Source organism: Nannospalax galili, unplaced genomic scaffold, assembly GCF_000622305.1.
Source record: "Nannospalax galili isolate Female #2095 unplaced genomic scaffold, S.galili_v1.0 scaffold57, whole genome shotgun sequence".
In the NCBI taxonomy this organism is placed as follows: Eukaryota; Metazoa; Chordata; class Mammalia; order Rodentia; family Spalacidae; genus Nannospalax; species Nannospalax galili.
Genome location: NW_008340555.1, coordinates 1639544 through 1653168, shown reverse-complemented (window position 1 = coordinate 1653168; position 13625 = coordinate 1639544). Strand labels below are relative to the sequence as shown.

At 38.5% G+C, this 13625-nt stretch overlaps 1 protein-coding gene across 1 annotated transcript in view; it reads left to right on the top strand.

Annotated features, from left to right (window-relative positions):
• Nrg3 (neuregulin 3) overlaps positions 1-12647 on the top strand; it is a 667715-nt gene extending 655068 nt beyond the window's left edge. The window contains exons 7-9 of the mRNA XM_008835598.1: positions 1829-2002; positions 7715-7786; positions 8029-12647. Of these exons, the coding sequence (XP_008833820.1) occupies positions 1829-2002; positions 7715-7786; positions 8029-8536 (754 nt within the window). The 3' untranslated portion in view covers positions 8537-12647. The remainder of the gene's footprint in view (positions 1-1828; positions 2003-7714; positions 7787-8028) is intronic.
• The last annotated feature ends 978 nt before the right edge of the window (positions 12648-13625 follow it).

The window sequence follows — 13625 nt, the reverse complement described above, 5'->3', positions numbered from 1 at the left end:
GCTGTTGGCCCAGTGTGAGGCACTTGTGAGAGATGGAAAAGTGCTGGGGAAGGTGAGGTCAAGGTCCTTCCATTTCCTCTTGCTGTGCTTGGGTGCCTTAGCCATGTCACACTTTGGTCTTACGGGGCCACGGAGCCTGCCACCTGACTTTGTCCTTCCAACACTGCTTCATTTCTGATAACTGTTCCATCTCTGTGTGTCTTCAAAGGACAGTAATAACTTCCTATTGCTAGTAGCCCCAAGGTACAGCAGTATCTTTTATAGCTTTTTTTCCCTCTTACATAATTACTATGCCTGTGTAAAACATATGGCAATAACTACGCAAAAACATTTCTTCAAATAATCCAAGTTAAATGGCGTTCACTTCCCTCCGGATCTCTGACATAAGTACCTGCATCACACTTTCAATACCACAGATTTGAGATTTGCACTCTGATGCAGCCAAATCTAGCACCTGAGCTCCCATACCCTAGATTCTGTAATTGCTATGGAATGGTACACAGAGGTAGGAGAGAGAAAGAAATTCACTGTTAGATGAAGATGTTTGCTTTGTGACTAACTAGATGACCAGGTTCTTGAGAATTTGGGGAACTCAACCCACAAGAATTGATGTGATAAACAGCTAAGATGTAATGAGACTGTTGAATCTGATTTGGTGTCTTCAGAAATTCAAGGTTAGTGTTTGCTGGAGGAAATCAGAGTTCGATATGCTACCTTGCCAAAATCAAGAATATTGGTATTCAAATACCAGTTCCTCAAACATTTTTTGTAACATTTATGTTTATGAAGTAGGAATAATAGTAATATTGAAAGAAAGTGGGACAGAAACCAAATAATAAAGTGACGGGGTGAAATTGATTTGGAGGTTGTCCCCTTTAGAACTTGGTGGATTTGTTGAGTTTTTTATGTTTTTGCATTTTTGCCTATGTAGTTGTATTGATAGAGTCAGACAATGTGGATACAGCACAGGGGTTTTATCTACTTTTGTGACCATGGGAGAACTATTTGGAACCCATGAACTGACATCTCATGGCATACTTATACAAGAACAAAGATAACTCAGCAGGGTGGGAATTGATAAGGAGTCAATAATGAATCAACTTAGAGATATACCTTCATAAACTCTAGCACTTTTTAAATATTCTACATATGTGTTCTCACTTTTAAGGCCTGAGATATATGTCACTTATGCCTTTTGCCATGATGGCATTGACAAATGTATAGTTGTTTGGGAAGTTTGAATCTGTATACCAAATGAAATATCTAAACAGGTGCTTGTTAAAAACAAACTCAAAAGCAAAAATAGTTTCTTAAGATTGATGAAAATCTGGGACAGTGCACTGAGAATTTAACACATACATGGAGGAAAGAATGCTAATTAAAGTAAGATCTGTTTATCCTATCACTCAGAAATGAAAATTTCCCCATAAATCCTCTCTGGGCTTCCTATATTCAATACTTTTCACCATCTAATGAGAATATTCTTATTTTAATTAGAAAAATAGCTACTGTAACTTGGGAAACCTGGATCTTGAGCCTTCCTTAGACCTAGCTCTTACTTCTTAGCTAGAAAACTTCAATTATTTTATTACTAGTGCTCTAAAGTGGAAAGTCAGGAACTTCTCTTTGTCTTGCACCGCCAACAGTGAATGAATGAGCAACTTCTGAGTTCAGCCAAGTGCAGGTTGGACATTCATGGGTGGCCTGTACCCTAGAACTTTGAGGATGTGGGGTACGAATTCAATGTCTCAGAAGTCTGAGTCACCTCTTGGAGGCTAAGGGCATGCTTTCTTTGGTTTGTTGGTTTGATTTGGTTTCTCCCACCCAGCAGGAGTCTCTCTTCTTGCTGCAGCCCAGGGCAAAGGAATGGGATGCTGCACAGGAACACCTTCAGAAGGACCCCCCCCTCACCCCGGAGTCGGCTGGGTGGAATTGTGGGACCAGCATATCAGCAACTTGAAGAGTCAAGGATCCCAGACCAGGATTTGATACCTTGTCAAGGGTATGTCTTAAAAAGCAGTGGAATTTAGGGAGGCTGTCAGAAATGTGATTGGTTTAAATTGCGTTCTGTGTTTCTTGGGGTTTTATTCTCTGACTTCTTCATTAATTGGTTCTTTATGCTTATTCTCACCTTTGACCCTCAAGGGCAAATGAACTTAAAATGATAAGTGTGATAGAAAGGGTTACAAAGGAAACTAGATTGAAAAGAAACTGTAAGAATGAAAAGATATCTGTCCCCAGGTTAGTGCATACTTAATTTAAAAAATGGAATTTTCTTAGGTATAAAGCATACCATTATCAGTAATTAAAAAATATATATTCAACTCTCTGATTAGTAATAAGGACAAGACCCTAAAAAAATAACCTATAGAACGTATATTGTATTTACTTCCACCCGGTCTTCTTGAATGAAGGGTTTAGGCCAGTTTTAGAAACATAAAACGAGAATGGAAATTTCAGAACTCATATATCTTTTCTTGGTATGGGGTAGAAGAAGCTTTGGACATCATGGCTACTGCCTATAGTACAAAGGTGCCTTTTCCTCTAGTAAACATCAACCCTTATGGGGCTCAAGGCATAGTAAGTGGAGTGTAAGACAGATTCTAGGCATCCCTATCTGCTTGCTGTAAACCATTCTCCCATACAAGGAATACCTTACCTTGACTGAATCTCAAGTTATATAACCATCCTTTACTGCTTGCATGAATTTCAGAAAAAGAGTTGTAATCTGAGCCTGAGCTTAAACCTCCTGAATTTAAACCTCCTGAACATTGGTCAGATTAAAAAGGAAATATAAACAGCGTGTGCCAGAAACTCGGTAATCAGAGGCTGTTTATGTTGGGGTGATTCTCATTAATTTCAAGAACATTGGAATCTAGATTTATTCTGAAATTTTCCAAAGTTGGATTATTATATCTAGTATTTGTCCTTTTAAATGACCCATGGTAGGTTTCCATGTAGTTTTTCCCTGGGTGGTTATTCCAGATAATCTATATCAAGCTGGGGACCAAACAGGTGGAAGACTTTGTTTCTCTTTTTTCTATATATGGGATAGATGGACTGGTGGCCCATATCATTAAGTTTCTTTAAGAAGAATGGGAGATAGGACACAAATAACCTGTGACCAGGTACTATAATTCTGAAACAATTGAACGTGGACTATAAAATGCATTCCTATGAATTTAGGATGGCAACTGCAAATTCAACATAAAAGCTAAGACATCACAAATATATCATGCAAGTGTAGAAGCAGTTGACATTTTGCATGGCCTCATCTTTGAAGGGGGCCTTGCATTTAGCCTGTAATTATAATGATCAAATGATCATCTTTTTTTCTTTCTTTCTTTCCTTTCTTTCTTTCTTTCTTTCTTTTTTTTTCTTTTTTGATGAGAGGTGATTTTATTGTACTGATAATCTGTAATATCAATTTCTAATTTTTTAAATAATTTATTGAGAATTTCATATATTCATATAAGGTGTTTTGATCAAATCCATGCCCACTCCCTCCCCTGCAACTCCTCCCATAGCTCCCCATCATTTTTTTTTTCTGATAACTTCATGTACTCTTTCTTCTTCTTTTATTTTTTTTTAATGGGGCTTTTGGCTACTCTAACGTTCCCCTCTCTGAAGAGGTAACCCTAAAATCTTTTAAGGAATAGATTAAAGCTCCTAAATATTTTCAACATTTTTTGGCCGTTAGAATGGAGTATGTTGCTAAGAGGCCCAAAGACATTGTGAGTTTTAGCCGAGAAATTGGCTGCTTTTCTTTGGGGTCTTTTTACCCTAACTGCCTAGCCAATTCCTACCTCCTATTCTTATCACATCATCCTCTGAAGAGGTTACCCAACTTGCCAATAGGGAATCAGGACGCAGATCGCTCTGGCTTCCATGCTGAAGAGGGACGTGGGGTGAGGCAATTGGAGTACCCCTTCAGTGGGTCTACAAAGCACCATCTTTCATAACTACTTTATCAGTCACTAGACATATATCACAGGAATACACACACACACACACACACACACACACACACACACACACACTTTCTCTCCTTGGGGTGAATATCAGAATGAGTATAAGCGAGACCAAATCAATTACAGAAGATTTTTGATAGATTCAGTATCCCTCCTGTTCCTGTGTCATTCTTCCTCTCGGCCACTACGTGGGCTCTCACTTCTTATGTTCCAGGTGTGAGGTTGCTCTGAGCCTGTGGTAGGCTCAGGCTGGACTTACACATTCACAGACAGACGTTTTAGGGCCCAGAGGTTCCCAACGCCTGCTTTGTCTTTTCCCTCCTGGGTCTGCATGTTGGTAATTTTGTGTTGGCTCAGTCACCATCGGGCTGAGAATATTCTCTCCAGCTGGCTGGCCACACATATTTTCCTATGTGTGAGCTGTACCCAATGTTGATAAATAGTGACTCTATATATAAGTCACTGTGGGCTCAGCACAATGAATCTCAGAGAGCAATCTCATTCTCAGTTCTTAAAAACAGCTATTTTCCACTCCTGGGGGACTGACTGTCTCACAGGACTGAAAATGGAATTGGTAATAGAATTTCACAGCTAAACACTCTTCAAATCTGCCCTTGGCCTTGAAGGAGAGTGAATGAATTTGCAAGAACCATCAGCCATCTGCTTCTGTTTACCAAGCATGTGGTTGCCGTCCTCTAAATAGTTCCCCATGTATGTGGTTTCTCTCCTGAGCAGGAACTTCTGCCCAACTTGAACCCATTTTCCATCTTAGTATACAGCCTGTGGTTAGAATGTGGTAGTGACTGAATTAAGGAGACTCTTCCCTGATTGGAGTCCTGGTCAGTGCCAACCATAGTAATGGCTTGCATGTCTTTATACCGGTGTATGTCAGGCAACTAAAACTGATACAGATAATATGTTTATAGGCTAATAAAAAGAAATATATTCAGAAAAGTCAGCTTAATCCCCAAAAGTCAGCATGTTCAGTATACTGAGTTCCTACCTCACCTTGCTAGCTACCTGATACAACCTTACTTTGATATTCTTTCGAAATTTTATTGAGGAATCCGGTGAAGATAGAAACATTCAAATGACTAGCCCCAGGTAGTCATTTTCTTGAGAAAAAGCTGAGATTCTGTAGTGGATTTTTGACTAAAATCATCCACAAAACCAGGAAAGGGGAGTGAGGAGAACACACTGATGGTGATGTGTAAATGAAATAGTTAATTGTATGGTGTAAAGGTGGTCATTTCATTCCACTATGTACCTCTGGAACTGGGTCTTAGAGTCTCCAAGGGAAACAAATTCCTTGGCCTGACCTGGCTTATTGTAAAACAAACCAAGTCATTAATTATTTCAATCATTCTTGATTCATATATTCATAGAGAAGGCACATCTGTGATTTCTTGAAGGGATGAGAAAGAGGGCAGTCCAAGCCAACAAAATAGTGAATGAATGAGAAATTTAATCATCATACTGTTGTTGACATTCAAGGAATATAGAACTTTGAGGATCTTCTAAGTCAGAATCCCTCTAGAAATTTAGCTTCTACTTAAACTTCATTGACATATCACAGCTAGGATCTCTAGAGAGGAAATATGGATTACACCGTGCTTTTGCTGAAAGGAAAGAAGAGTTTTCAGTTAGCACTGCCAACCCCCAAGTAATCGACTGGTATGACTGATTAGTGTTTCGTCTTGGTGCTGGTAAAGAAACCCCGGGCTGTATTATGCTGAGCAAACACTTTCCACTGAGATATACAACCAGCCTTATATGTTTTAAGCATTGGAAAAATGCAAATGACGTTGCCATTTGTCTCAGAGTCGAAAGTATGTAATGATATTGGGGCTTGTAGGCATGCGTGATTCTAAATTAAATTGCATATTGGAAAACTGTCATTATTCAAAGCCCATCTACATGTAGAAAGACATGAAATTTCAGTGACTGGGAGCCATGTGTCCTAGAGCTGGCTTGGGAAATGGCACACAGAAGCCAACTGCAATTCCTCTTTGTCATCTAAGTTCTTAATTCAGCTCTTGGGTACAGTAGGAAGACACTTCAAATTTGTCTTTAATCACCTTTGTGCTTAGCCATGCCATGTTGGTGAGTCATTGCAGTTAGAGTTTAAAAACATCCTCTAAAATATTTATGCAACATTTTTACAAAAAGGGCTAATATCTTTCTGCAAGAATCTGCCAATATCACCATCATTTAAGCTTCTTAGATTCTACTTCCAACCCGGCCTGACAGCACTTTTTCAGATCCAGAAGTAACCCTGCTACATTTCTTGACTCAGGTCCATGGGTAAACCTGGTAGGCTCATTTTAAATATATTCATATATGCTCAAGGGATAGGGCCATGGACAAAACACATGAGTCTGAAGTGTGCTGCTTTCTTCTTGTTGAAATTGATTTAGGGATCAGAACCGTTAGAGTCAGACTTTCAGTCATATAAGAGATAAGAGTTAAGGGTCCCCAAGGAATTTCCTCATGAGCAGCTGTATAAAAATATGCACCCCCAAAGAGGTGTTCTAGTTAAGTTCACATTAGGATGTCCCTTCTCTAGCCAGGTCTGACTTTCACATAAACAATTAGACACTTGAGTTAGAATCCTTGTGTCACTTAGCAGAGCATTTCAATGCGCCAGAATTCTTTATTCATATATCACAAAAGAATAATAAATTAAAAGTATTCTCGTGGGGTAATTAGAGGTGACTATGCTTTTTCAAATCAGCGGATAAATGTTAGGACTTACATCTGAAACTGGGTATTGAGATGTAAATGACCATGATTTTGAAGATATGTTCATGTGTTAACATGTTTTTTAGCACAAGGTTTATTAATGATGAACTCTATTCTAGATATTGTAAGAAAAATTGGGACTACTAACAACTAAATCTATTCCTTCTCTCTACTCAAAGTCTGGTGAAATTGTTCCCATTGTGGCCTCACAGTTAAGACTTCTATTTAATATGCAATGTAGTGCCGTACAACTATTCTTTACATGGATAAACAAGATTTTTATTTATATTACAGCATAAACAAAGAATATTGACTTTATGGAAATAGATATGCTTAAGTTAAACTTACATATTTATGTTTGGTATTTAATGTTAAATCACTAAGATATAGAAGAAAATTTGCTGTGAGTTCCCCTCATGACCCCTTCGATAAATCTGATATACCTGTCCTATTTCTGCCACTGAGAAGTTCAAAGCAGGAAAAATCAACCATCCCTGAACAGTTCAGGAAGACCCAAGCCACCTCCTGGCATATTCAAATTAGGTAGAATGGCACGCTTGTATTCTTGACAAGCTACTGCTACACACCAGTGACCTCCCTCACTGGGCTTCTGAAATTATGTGAAGAAAGCTCCTAGATTGGTGTGACCCCATGGAATGGACTTCCTATTCCTGCTGAGCAGACAAAGGAATCATGTGCCTCCCACTCCTGTTTTCTGGCTCAGCAAGCAGCTAACAGGGCAGTTCGTACAGTGCAAAGTGCCGACAGCAGTCAGATTCATGTTCCCCCAAATCAGTGGAAAGTGGAACCTCTTAGGACTGCTATACCTTGAGGCTCAATAGTGGGTTTCCTGATTGCCTCCAGTTAGGCTCAAATCTACTGGACTGACCAAGGGCTGAGGGTGACTGATTGGTGAGTGCAGTAATGCCATGATGGTGTCCTGTTTGTCATGGTGAAAAGGCCACATTACCTTCTCAATCCCCATTTACTTTGTATTCTAGGATAGAGGTCAGGAAGACTATATCCCACCTGCCTCTACAGCTGTGGTGTGTTGAAAGACCCCTGGACTTAAAGTAAGAAGATCTGGGTTTGAGTCTCAGTCTGTCACTTATTTTTCTGTGTGACCTTGGGCAAGTCACTTCACTGATCTGAGCTTCAGTTTACTTCTTTGTGTAACTGGGAGCATAGTATCCGTCTCATGGGGTTGCTGTGAGAAGTCGGTGAGATGGTGCATGTGCAACGTGCTTTTTGGATGGATTAGTACTCGTTATAAACACAGCAGGAGCCAGAATGTGATGCTGTTTATCTTTTTCAGGTGTCCATCCAATGGCTTAAGAACTCAACAAAATGCATCAATAAATATGCAACTGCCTTCAAGAGAAACAAACCCCTATTTTAGTAGCTTGGATCAAAAAGACCTAGCGGACTATTCATCCCCAAGGGCCAGTTCTGTGCCCATCATCCCTTCAGTGGGTCTAGAAGAAACCTGCATGCAAATGCCAGGGATTTCTGAAGTCAAAAGCATCAAATGGTGCAAAAACTCCTACTCTGCTGACATTGTCAACGTGAGTGTTCCAGTCAGCGATTGTCTTTTAGCAGAACAACAAGAAGTGAAAATATTACTAGAGACTGTTCAGGAGCAGATCCGAATTCTGACTGATGCCAGAAGGTCTGAAGACTATGAACTGGCCAGCGTGGAAACCGAGGACAGTGCGAGTGAAAACACAGCCTTTCTCCCCCTGAGTCCCACGGCCAAATCAGAACGAGAGGCACAATTTGTCTTAAGAAATGAAATACAAAGAGACTCTGTGTTGACCAAGTGACTTGAGATGTAGGAATCCGTGCATTCTATGCTTTGCTCAACAGGAAAGAGAGGAAATTAAATACAAATTATTTATATGCATTAATTTAAGAGCATCTACTTAGAAGAAACCAAATAGTCTATCGCCCTCATATCATAGTGTTTTTTAACAAAATATTTTTTTAAAGGGAAAGAAATGTTTCAGGAGGGATAAAGCTTACCACTTAAGCTTTTGGGGAGAATTCTGAATCCAATTCCAGTTAGTCCTAACACTGTCCTCTTTGGCTGTTGGAAGATTTGGGCAATTCAGACCTTTGGTCCCTCATGACAGTGTCTGCATAGAAAAGCACTGGAGGTCACCTGGCTTCAAGGAGACAAACTGTATCCTGAGGGTGGATACAGGTGAGCAGGTGGCCCTGGTCATTTTGCTCTCAAGTTATAACCCCTAAATTTCTACTCATCAACACTCTCATCACAGGATATGTCATGTCAAGGAATGTAGTGTTTTGTATCTGATTTTTGAAGACTGGCACAAAGATGGGAACTGGAAGGAAGACAGGCAGTGGAGTGTAGAGAGAATAAGTGGGTGGGGCAATCTTAGCACTCTCGTGTGCCATCTTTCTCTGAAATTCGAAAGTACAGAAATTCAGAGGGAGGTATGAAATTATTACAGGAAAGACAAAGAAAAAATCACAATGTCCTGTCACTAAAATAACACTAAAAGAAGTGTTTATCTTGGAGGTTGTTTAGAAGCTCTGAAGGAGCCTCTCCTAATGTGCGTGTGTGCCTGGGTGCACAGGTGTGAGTGTGCGTAAGGGTGTGTGGGCTTGCTCAGCTGAGCACATATGCTGTTTACACGTGTGCTCCTTTGTGTGTATGTGTGTGCGCGTGTGTGCGTGTGTGTGTGTGTGCGTGCGTGCGTGTGTGTGTGTGTGTGTGTGTGTGTGTGTGTACCAAGCTTGCTAAAATTTGTTCTGAAACATCAGGGAATCTAATATTCAGAAAAAAATTTCCCTCTTAGATCTTTTCACTTTAAATTTTTCCATTAATATAAAATTTGGTTAGTGAGTTCTTAAATCAAGGTAACTTGCATGGTGGGGTCCTATAGAACTTTGACTATGTCTAGATGATTTTCTGATGTGAATATTGAAAGGATCAACCTGTGGCTTATTGATAACAGTATCACCAATTGAATTAATGGAGGATGTGTTTATTCTGAGTCATCTACCTACTTAAATCATTTACACAAGCCAGTTATCTAGTTGACAGTCAACCATTTTATTCATCATCAACCTCATTGCTCTTTTCTAATAAGTCTACTAAGTGTGGACAAAGGCATTGGCTTCTGTGGTTAATAGAGAAGAAATACATTGTTAAAAATCAGAAAGCCCAAACTATTCAGTTCACAAGAAGTGCCCCCCAAATAGTAAATTGTGTTGTATGTTCATTTGGAATAAAGCAATATTTTTACCACTGCTAAGGTGAACTGAGAACTTCTCCTGAAGACATGTCTGTTTTATTTCCCTTACTTTCACGGGGCATTCAAGGAAACTAGTGTTCACTTACCTAGTCTTTTTCCAATTATTGGTGGTGTTGTTATGTTTACACTGTTTTAAATAAAAAGGCACAGTATTTGAAAGTATGTAAAAGATTGCTTTCAGTGTAGTTTGGAAAAGCCTAATTAAGATATCTTTGTGGAAGACTCACAGTCCATGGAGAGAATCTGTGATTGTTTCTGGCTCTAGAAGATATAATGTACAACTCTTCATTCAGGTTAAGTTGTTTCTGTTGAAAATACATTGAAAATTGTTCTTTGTGAACATTCATTAATAATAATGCCATTCAGGGAAAAGAAAGAGCATTAAAATATAATCAAAACTGCTTAATAGGAAGTCAAGGTCTCAAATATTGAGAACACATTGATGGGAATGTATTTTATATTTAGCAAAAGTGTATGCAGTATTTATCAGTTGCCCTGTTACAGCATCATTGTACATATTAACACTGCTAAAGATTTAAAAACACACAGCTTTTTAATATCTCCTAGGTCATCATAGTTCCCATCAGAAAATACTTCATCATTTGGAAAATTCAGAGTTTAGTTAAGTCTATAAAAACTCCATAAACTGAGCATTCAATATAGCATTGTGTTCAATTTTACCAGAAGTACCAAACAACTGCAAAGCCACAGAAGTTTGTTGAAGTAAACTTATGTTTTTTGCCCTTAAAATGTTACTTGTTGTTTTTCTAAAAGGTCCATTCATCCAAGGAGGATGGCATGTTCTCTGACTCACTAACATTATTTTAATGTAACATTTACACCAAAGTAAGGTCAGCCAAAGCTGTCTCAATGTAACGCTTTATTTAAAGGAATTAAGGCTATATCTGGTGATTTCGCTGCAAATTCCTTCCCTATACATTCTGCAGATTATGAATATCAAACACATCCAGGCAGTGTTATGGAAAGTTTACAGTTATTGATACTTCCTTGAACACTCAAGACAAAGATCCTCCACAGAAGTAATTATTGCTGGCACTCAATGGTTCTTGTCTCCTTCTGGAACAGGAAGCTCTTCTGCAAAATGTCTATGTTCAAAGGACACACATGGTAGGGCATCAGCTGCCATGTGCCAGGTGCTGACGCATTGAGACTTTCAAAGGTAACCTGACATGGTGAACATCTGGAGCCATCATCACTTTGTCCTTCAAGTTCATGTGCTTTCATGGACATGCTGATTTTTGCATGATACCTTTGAATTTGCTTCATTTTCCTTGTCTTTATGATGTGAATAGAAATTTGGAAATTTGTAATTACATAGGCTACATATTTGTTATTGACAGGAGACTGATTGTCACCCATTGTTTTTTGCTTTGAATCATTTTCTAGTATGTCTCTTTTTTATGAAACATTTTTTATTCTAAATTACTGGTAGCTATTGTGGAATGCTGTTGTTCAGAATATGACCAATCTTATGTTACTAAGATAGAATAGAAATGATGTTAGAGAATTAGCATCCAATTTTTCTTCTTAATGTATATTAAATACTCTGTTTCAAATTCTGGCCCGATATCTACCTTGCTGCGGGTTCAGGTCAATTTACCACATCTCTAATGATTTACATAATTTTTTAAGTAAGAAGAACAAGAATTACTGGAAATTAATCTAGCTTAGGTCATTTTATCAGACACCAAAAACAACAGAAGGGCCAAAAATATTCAAAATGTCCATTCATTTCTGCAGTGAATAACAGCTACAATTTTAGAAGGGCCCTCCCTGCTGCCCAAGGCTGAGGCTACCAGTAACCAGGTCTCCACCAGAACACATTCAACATTCGCAGCCATCACCCAAAACCTATCCTGCTATATGGTGCTACAGGAAACCACAAGTCCCTAATGTGTGTGTGGGAGGTGGTGATCTCTGATTTGAGCCCTGTAAACCTGAGATAAGTGCTAAGAAACATTTCTCCAATGAGTACATCATATACCTAGGAACCAAGCAGGCGGGCGGGGTTTTTATTTGATTTTTGGTACCTGGGAAACATTTTCTATATAAAGAATACTTTTTATTATTCAATTGTATAGCTTCAGTACAGTGTTCTCAATGGATAGCATGTGTACACTGTGTTTGTATCTTGTCTTCAGAAACTCAGTCCTCATCCAGGCAAGACCAGCACAAGGTTTCTGGGCTGTTCTCAATTTTAAACATCCCAATATGCTGTGGTTGAGATGAAGCCTTTGAAAAAGCTTTTCTTTCTTCATCCTTTCTTTCCCTTTTAAAGAAACACTGAGGGAAAAGGAAGAAATTCATTCTCTAAGATCTGCATCACTCTCTTTGAATAGTGTGTTTCCTACTGTGACTACACCAACAATATAAATATACGTGTATATTAAATTGAAGTGATTATTTTGGTAACTTTATTTTTGTTTCATTTGACAAATATCAAGTGATTACCTCATGGAATGTCAATTGAATAAAAGCATTTAGTGGTCAGCCAACTTGACAACATCTTGATCATAAAGAGCGTTTCAGTTCCTTCTCTTTCTTAGTCAAGCTGAAATATCCTTGGGTTAAAAATTCAGAAAATCCTACACAAAAAATCTGGTTGATTCTCTCCTCGAAATGAAAATTAAATGATGGGTGTAAATGACTGCTGTCTCTAGAGTGTATAATTGTCTCAAATGTATTTTTTATTTTACGAATTTAAGTATACTTCTAATGGATGACTTTGACTTCCAGTGTCCACTGAACTCTAGTAAGGGCACTGTGTGTGGAGATGGGAAGGGGTATTTTGCATTAATGTCACACACCCCAGTGAAATCAGTAACACAGTGACCAGATTCAATCTTGGTAAAATACCAGCAGGTTTCTAAATCTTTGGTAATTGTTTGACATGAACACTTGTATTGATTGCTCATGGATTGTTGCTGTTGAAAAAGCTGTGTGAAAAGAAACAATGTGTTATTGTTGAAAACGATTTACAAAATCTTTATATTGAAAGTCAACTTCGTGAAGATTTCTAACGAACTTATCCACAAGAGCAGTTAAGTGACCTCATCTCTCAAACACAGGGAATGGTCTACTTCATCTTTGATTTTTTTTTTTTTTCTTCCCAGTCAAAACCTTGTTACCCAGCTATTCGAATCCAAACTTTAGCTGGTCAACTCTGGACTCATTTCAACACTGCTCTTTAAAAAAAAAAAAAAGTTCTTGCCTGTAATATCTATCACACTGAATCTTACAAACATTTGGAACCTAGATACCAATTTATGAATAAGATTGGCATTTGTAATAATACACACAAAGGAGAAATGGTATTCTTACTGTAGCTATTTTTAAGATAAATTTACCAAGGTGGGTAATGAAGAAGGGACAGTCAAGAAATAGTTCCAAAGCTTGAGAATCAAAGACCAAATTTTGCTTCAGATTTGTTTTTAAGGAAATCTGAGAGCTTATCAAACAGCCTTCTCCACTACAAGCATAAGACTTTGACAATGTCCTCAGCCACAGAAGCAGCAGATAGACTCTCAGAGGGCGCAAAACTAAAAGACCTGTATTGCTCTCTGAATTATTTGCATCTCAGTTTGAGAAAGAGTCTGGCCATGAGGTTCAG